The sequence below is a fragment of the Cibotium barometz genome, chromosome 21 (assembly GCF_041138505.1).
Source record: "Cibotium barometz isolate CiBa-2024 chromosome 21, ASM4113850v1, whole genome shotgun sequence".
Taxonomy (NCBI): Eukaryota; Viridiplantae; Streptophyta; class Polypodiopsida; order Cyatheales; family Cibotiaceae; genus Cibotium; species Cibotium barometz.
In genome coordinates, this window is record NC_141066.1 from 7,847,668 (window position 1) to 7,855,051 (window position 7,384).

At 45.1% G+C, this 7,384-nt stretch overlaps 1 protein-coding gene across 2 annotated transcripts in view; it reads right to left on the reverse strand.

The window, feature by feature from the left end:
• The window catches only part of LOC147626798 (pentatricopeptide repeat-containing protein At2g39620-like), a 38,959-nt gene extending 32,837 nt beyond the window's left edge, over nucleotides 1-6,122 (reverse strand). The window contains exon 1 of one of the 2 annotated variants that reach the window (XM_086815347.1): nucleotides 5,620-6,122. In XM_086815347.1, coding sequence (XP_086671473.1) covers nucleotides 5,620-5,984 — 365 coding nt within the window. In that variant the 5' untranslated portion in view covers nucleotides 5,985-6,122. The remainder of the gene's footprint in view (nucleotides 1-5,619) is intronic. The other variant, XM_086815348.1, reaches the window with a different exon arrangement.
• Between the last annotated feature and the right edge of the window lie 1,262 nt (nucleotides 6,123-7,384).

The following is a 7,384-nucleotide window of genomic DNA, read 5'->3' on the forward strand; positions in this document are numbered from 1 at the left end:
TTTTTGCATCAGAAGGTCTTCAAGAGTGTTTAGGGCTGAAAGAAGACTACCCAGAGCTTCCGCACGTTACATTGGTATATGCGGAAGCTTCGGAGAAGGATCGGTACTTCAAAACTCAGAAATCAGCACTCTTTTCGCGACGGAATTAACGCACAAACTGAAAGACGATGTGCAGAAAAATAGAGAGAGAAGGGGGAGATGGAGAAGGACACGGTATTGGGTCCCAATTACCCTCTGTAGGGCCCCCACCACGGATGGTGTATTTGCTTTATTAGAATGATGTAAATCTGAAACAAATACAAAGTACTTGACCTTTTCTTGGCTGGAAAACCTGCCCTTGACCTTCAGTCCTTCACCCCTTAGCTTTAGCAAACCCTTGGCTGTCCTGGCCCTTGAATGCTTGAGGCTCTTGGTGAATTATGAGATGATTAATGGGATTATGGGCTGGGGTATTTATACCCCTCCCTTCATGCAGTCGGCTGGCTTCAGCATGGTCAAAGAGCTGTCGGCAGCATACTGGAGTGGTCGGCTGAGCCAGCAGATAAGGGCAGCAGGCAGGCGCCAGAACCAGGACCAGTCGGCTGAATTAAAGGGATTTAATGAATTAAAACTGGCCGACCAGCAGTCGGCCAGCTCCTACCTTGTCCAAGAGTGCTATAAAAGGCACCAAGTGCTCCATGTTTTACTCATTCCACCCACTAGGGGTGTGAGTCAATAGGAGGTCCCATAGGGGACAGAATTTAGGGTTAGGAACCTTTTTATGAAGGCAGCCCATGGCTGCAAGGATATGTACCTTTTTGTACCATAGTATATACTGAAATTCCAGCACTTCTCACTCTCTCTCTCTACTCTCTCTCTACCTGCGTTTTTGCATCAGATGGTGCGTTTTTGCATCAGAAGGTCTTCAAGAGTGTTTAGGGCTGAAAGAAGACTACCCAAAGCTTCCGCACGTTACATTGGTATCAGAGCATCAGGCTCAGCAAAGCTAAACGCTGAATCAGTCCCAGATGATGGTGTACAGGTCCAAGGTACAGGAAAGTACACGGAGTCGAAGCCCAAGGCAGGAACACAGATCGGGAAGAACTCCCAGGAGGTTTGTTGGTGGTGTTCCACAGTGCCAGATGGGGATGGCAGTTCCGTGAGCCAGATGGGTTCTAAGGGAACGGTCCCAAGGGAGGTTGATCCTCCAAGGGTGATGTGAGAGTGCCAGACTCAGTTCCAGGAATGAAGACCAAGACGGTGTTCAGAGCCAGGGCAGGAATGGATTGTGGACTAAGAGGAAGACCAGATGCATAGATCTTCATCAGAGACAGAGTGGTTTGGAGAACAGATTGGATTTTCAGAGAAAAAAGTTTGCCAGGGATGGATGATGACAGAGGGACTTCGGAACAGGATTGGGATGATGACAGTCATCCAAGAGCAGGTTGGATTCCAGTCATCAAGTTTAGCAGAGGGGGATGTCATGTGCATCAGTAATGCCATGGACATTCTGAGAGCTAGATCCAGAAGAGGCAACCAGATAAAGAGTATGAACCCAGTAGAAGAACCAGGATGATGGAGCACAAAACTCAGAGCACCTTTGCAGTGCAGACTGAAGCAAGGCTTGGAGAAAGAACCAAAGGGATGCTGTCAGCTGGCATCAGCATGGTCAAAGAGCTGTCGGCAGCATACTGGAGTGGTCGGCTGAGCCAGCAGATAAGGGCAGCAGGCAGGCGCCAGAACCAGGACCAGTCGGCTGAATTAAAGGGATTTAATGAATTAAAACTGGCCGACCAGCAGTCGGCCAGCTCCTACCTTGTCCAAGAGTGCTATAAAAGGCACCAAGTGCTCCATGTTTTACTCATTCCACCCACTAGGGGTGTGAGTCAATAGGAGGTCCCATAGGGGACAGAATTTAGGGTTAGGAACCTTTTTATGAAGGCAACCCATGGCTGCAAGGATATGTACCTTTTTGTACCATAGTATATACTGAAATTCCAGCACTTCTCACTCTCTCTCTCTACTCTCTCTCTACCTGCGTTTTTGCATCAGATGGTGCGTTTTTGCATCAGAAGGTCTTCAAGAGTGTTTAGGGCTGAAAGAAGACTACCCAGAGCTTCCGCACGTTACACCTGTCCTGGCTTCTAACGCATGGTCAAGAAGCCCCTCCAAGCCTTGCTATGAATCCACCCTTGTCCTCTTGTGCTCCTATCTGGTTCATAGTCTTTATCTGGCTGCCTCCTCTGGATCAGCACCTGAGGATTGTCCATGGTATTGATCATGCACGTGACATCCCCCTCTGCTAAACTTGATGACGGGATTCCAACCTGTTCTTGGATGACGGTCATCATCCCAATCTTTTCCCAAAGTCCCTCGGTCATCCATCCATCCCTAGCAACCCTTTTTCTCTGAAAGCCCGGCCCGTTCTCCAAACCACTCTGTCTCACAGACTAAGCTCTATGCATTGGTCTCCATCTAGTCCACAATCCATTCCTGCCCTGACTCTGAACATTGTCTTGGTCTTCATTCCTGAGAAATGAGTCTGGCACCCTCACATCACCCTTGGAGGATAAACCTCCCTTGGGACCGTTGCCCGAGAACCTATCTGGCTCACAGGACTGCCATCCCCTTTGGCTTTGTGGAACACCACCAACAAACTTCTTGGGAGCTCTTCCCGATTCTGTGTTCCTTGCCTTGGGCTTCGTATCCGTGTACTTTCCTGTACCTTGGACCTGTACACCATCATATGGGACTGAATCAGTGTTTAGCTTTGTTGAGCCTAATGCTCTGATACCAATGTAACACGTGGAAGCTTTAAGAGTCTTCTTTCAGTCCTAAACACTACTGGAAAACATCTGATGCAAAACGCAGATATGTAGAGAGAGTAGAGAGAGAGAGAGAGATGTGCAGGAAAATTCAGTATATTACTATAGTACAAAAAGGTACTTATCTACAGCCCTAGGCTGCCTTGAAGAAAAGGTGATAACACCCAAAATTCTATCCCCCTATGGGACTCCCACTGACCCAATCCCTAGAGGATTGAATGGTTCTAATAATGAGTACATGGTCCCCTTTTATAGGCCCTCTCTAAGGCTTGGCCAACTGGCCGACTGCTGGTCGGCCAGTCCTCATTCCCTAAATTATCCTCAGCGCTGCCCGACCTGAGATATCACCTCTGCTCATCATGCGTTGGCTCCTGCCTTCCTCCGGTTCAACCAACCCCCTGTCTTGGCTTCTAACGCATGGTCAAGAAGCCCCTCCAGGCCTTGTTCTAAATCCACCCTTGTCCTCTTGTGCTCCTATCTGGTTCATAGTCTTTATCTGGCTGCCGCCTCTGGATCAGCACCTGAGGATTGTCCATGGCATTGATCATGCACATGACACTGCATCATCACTTCACCTTCCGTTGCCCACTACCACCTCGGAGTGCCTCTGCATCCACCAACGCGAGCCTTCAACACTGACCACCTCACGGAGTGCCTTTGCCTCACATTGACACGAGCCTTCGTCACCGACCGTGCTTCAGCTCCAACATCCTCTTTGCTTCTGCATGGGTCTACTACTCAGAGTCACCTCGCATCAAAGGGCTCTTGTACATATGTTCACTCACCATTATATATAGACTCACTCACCTATTTCATGCTGTGTTGTTTTGCTCTTATCTCTCGTACATCTGGTCCTTTCGTCCTTTTGCCCTCACAGGGGCTCTTGTTCCCTCCAATCAAATGGTTACATTTGGGTTACCCACTTGCTTGGCACACGTCACTCGAACTCCAGGCTGACTGGGTTTTGCAAAGAATAAATGCTAAATTGCAGTACTGGAAGTTGGCCACATGGCCCTTCCATGTTAGACTCCGTATTGTGCATTCCATTCTCATTGCATATATATTGTTCTTCTTGCCGTTGCTTGCTTGGCCAAAGAAGCACTTGGATGTGTACATGTTTGCTATACTAGAGATACTTTGGAAAACTAAGCACAATACTAAAGGCCTCAGATTGCTGCGAAAGGACAAGCTATGTATGCCAAGAAATCATGGGGGCATCAACATTCTCGACCTTCATACTTATGTCATTGCGAGGAAAGCCACTTTGCTCGCTGATTTTGCAGCTCAAAAACAGCCATGGGCACATATGTTAGTAGCCATGTGCACCACTTTGAAGTCCGCCACATTTGGTGCGTGGACCACGGACTATTGGGAGGTGGTTTTCGGGCATTTTAGAGGAAAAATCCGAGGTTGTCCATGCAGCTCTAGGCTACTCATGGACTAGAAATTGCTGATAGAGAGATCACCCAAGGATGGAAACACCATGAGACTGGAAAGCATACATTGGAGTAGCCTGTTTCGTGCTCCGTTAGGCCTTCTTGAGCCACGGAAAGCTTTCTTACCGTCACAAAAGGGTATACGTTTCGTGGCGGATGTGGTCAATGATGAAGGCTATGTTATCTCCTTCCCAACAGCACACCGGAGGTATGGGTTAGGCATGCACTAGAAGCCCCTATGGCATCTCATACGCACCCTCTTGTAGCATCTTCAACCAGTGCCTCCGCTGAATCATGAGGAGCGTTTGAAGGATTGGCGGGTCGCTCCACCTCAAGCTACAGGGTTACATGAACTAGCAGCTAAAAGGGTCTATATCAAATTGCTTGCTCCTCCTTGGATCGCGGATCATGCGCACTTTGCAATGTACAAAACAGATAGATGGCGGGCTAGTTGTTGAGGTGCATATGGAAAAATGGTTTGCCACTGAAAGAAAGGCTGTTTCTTTGGAGATGCATTGTGGGAGTTCTGCCTGTCGGTGTATTCTCGGAAAAGAGGCAAATCACTATGGCAAGATGTCACCGTTGCATTCTACGTGATGAGACAAAGCCTCATTTGCTATAGTATTGTGATTTCTCTCGTGCCCTCCTAGACAGATTCTCAGGGCATCTTCGCACGCAATTCCCAGGAGCTCAATTTGGGAAGATATATTAGCTTTTCGCCCGGATTCCACAACGATATACCAACTTCGGGGTATTCTTCACGTGGACTACTTTTTCGGCACTGTGGACAATATGGCAAAATAGAAATCAGATGCATTTTGGACACATTCCTCTGGACCAATACACCTACTTCCGATGCTTGTTGAGACAATCTCTACATGACTGCCGAAACTTGCAACAAATAGACAACCAACAATACATGGCCTTCTTTGATTGCTTTTACGCTGTCAAATCCATGGCCCCTATGTAGGGACCTCAGTTGTGTCATGATGTTTTGTTTGTAGGTTTTGTGGGTTGTCACCTCGCAATGAGGTCTCCCACTGGTAATATAAGAATTACTATAATATAAAACAGTGTGTGTATGTTTCAAAAAAAAAAAAAGTGTGTGTGTTGTGATCCTGAACAAAAGGACTCTTTTTTTGGTGGCCATGCTCTTGGCCAGACTGGGACCTGCATGTGTGCATGTGCGTGAGTGTGTTTTTATGTATGTAATGTATGTATAAATGTAGGTTAGGTCTGTATGAAAGTATGCATGCATATGTAGGTCTGTATGCGTGTGCATGAAAGTTTGTGTATGTGTTAAGTGTGTATGTTCACGTGTGTGCGTGTATAAAAAAAATCTCTCTTGACTATCAAGTACAACTTAAGGTCTAAATTACCTTTGATTCATTAAGTGAATGTGAATGCCCTTCTTGTGCATTCCCTTGCTTCTTGCCGGCTCTTCTGTTTTTATCAGCATAGCTTTAACTAAGCTCGGATAAGTACCAATGGCGCCAGGGATGACATCAAAGGGAGGCCAAACACTAGAGCTTTGTGTCTTTCGATCATGTAAAAACATGGCAGCAGCAGTTACTATGCTCTTCCGTTTGAGCCACCACTGCGAGGGGTAGTCCTTCTGTGATAAGCGATCGGTATGTAAGCTACGTTTGTGCCACCACTGCGAGGGGTAGCCATTCCATAAAAATCTATCGATACGTGAACTACCTGCTTGCATAGTTCTTCTAAATTGAGGAAGAGTACACATTGACAACTTTTATTAGTGTGGTATATGGACAACTTCTATTAGTGTGGTATATATTAACTAAACGGGCCCAATGTGCTATTTGCAAACCTTATAATTATAAGGTTTTGGATTGCCTGTGCAGCAGCCCGGATGCCTCCTACACGAACACTCTTCTCCTCCTCCACTTCCTACGCGAACACTCTCCTCCTCCTCCTCCTCTAATCACCTGCTACCCTCCCTCCTCTTCCACTTCCTTTTCCTCTATCAATCTGCACAACCCCCTCCCACTCCAATCGTGGTTTCATGAAATCCGCGTAAAGCAACAGATGAAACAACCTTCCTAAACCGAGAGTCCTAAACCAAAAGACAGTTGATGGAAGCCTGCAAGCCCTCCAAACAAGAATTGAACTGTGATTTTGTCGATCGGGGTTAGTTGTAATGCAATCAAGGAAAATGCTTGTATGGCCAATCAAAACACGTGCAGAAGATACTAAAAACGGAGATTCCATTATATTTTATTTCCAAAACGTTTACATTACAACCTTTAAGAATGAGCCCTCAAATACATTTTCCCAGGCTAATTAATTAATCAGCCACCAAAAAAACGTTTTGGGGCCTTATTGAGTTTAGTTTGACTTATAAAGCTTTGGAATATGTAACTCTCTTAAGAGCTACTTAGCTGCATAGTCCTACAAATTTCGTGCGACTTAGAAGCCTTGGCATCTAACTCTCTAATGTACTTGAAAATCAGAGCAGTATTTTATGCTTTATTGTACGACGCAGGTTTAATGTGTATATATATATTTTTGTTCTAATGTACGTAGGTTTATTGTATATATATTTTGGATGTGTGTACATATACATGTATGTGTATTACATATGTATGTATATATATACAAATATATATACATAAATACATTATATATGTATGTCTATATATATATAAACTAGTTTGGATTCTAGAATGTTATGACTTCATTATTCAAAACTTCAAAGTTCAATTTGAAGCAGTAGTGTGTCCAAAAAATGGTAGCCTGCAGATTGATGCAATGATGGAATAATTGCATTAAAATCTAGCCTAAGCTACTCATTGCTTAGTGACCAATGACCAGCATTGTAGCTAGGTAGGGAAAATCAAAGAACAATACAAAATGAAGATATTTTTCATGTGCAAGGAACTTGAAATAATTGGATTGAAATCTGGCCTAAGCTACTCATTGCTTAGTGCGCAATGATAACCAGCAAAATAAGCGGCTCACGAGAATCAAAGAAGAATGCAAAATGGATATATGTTTCATGCTATAAGGAACTTGGAAGAATATAGATACTAGACATTTGAGCTTCATTGCTTACTTCTTCTAGAAGCACATGACTTCCTAGCGAAAGATTCAATATCATGTGAGGATAGAAGAAATGGCCTC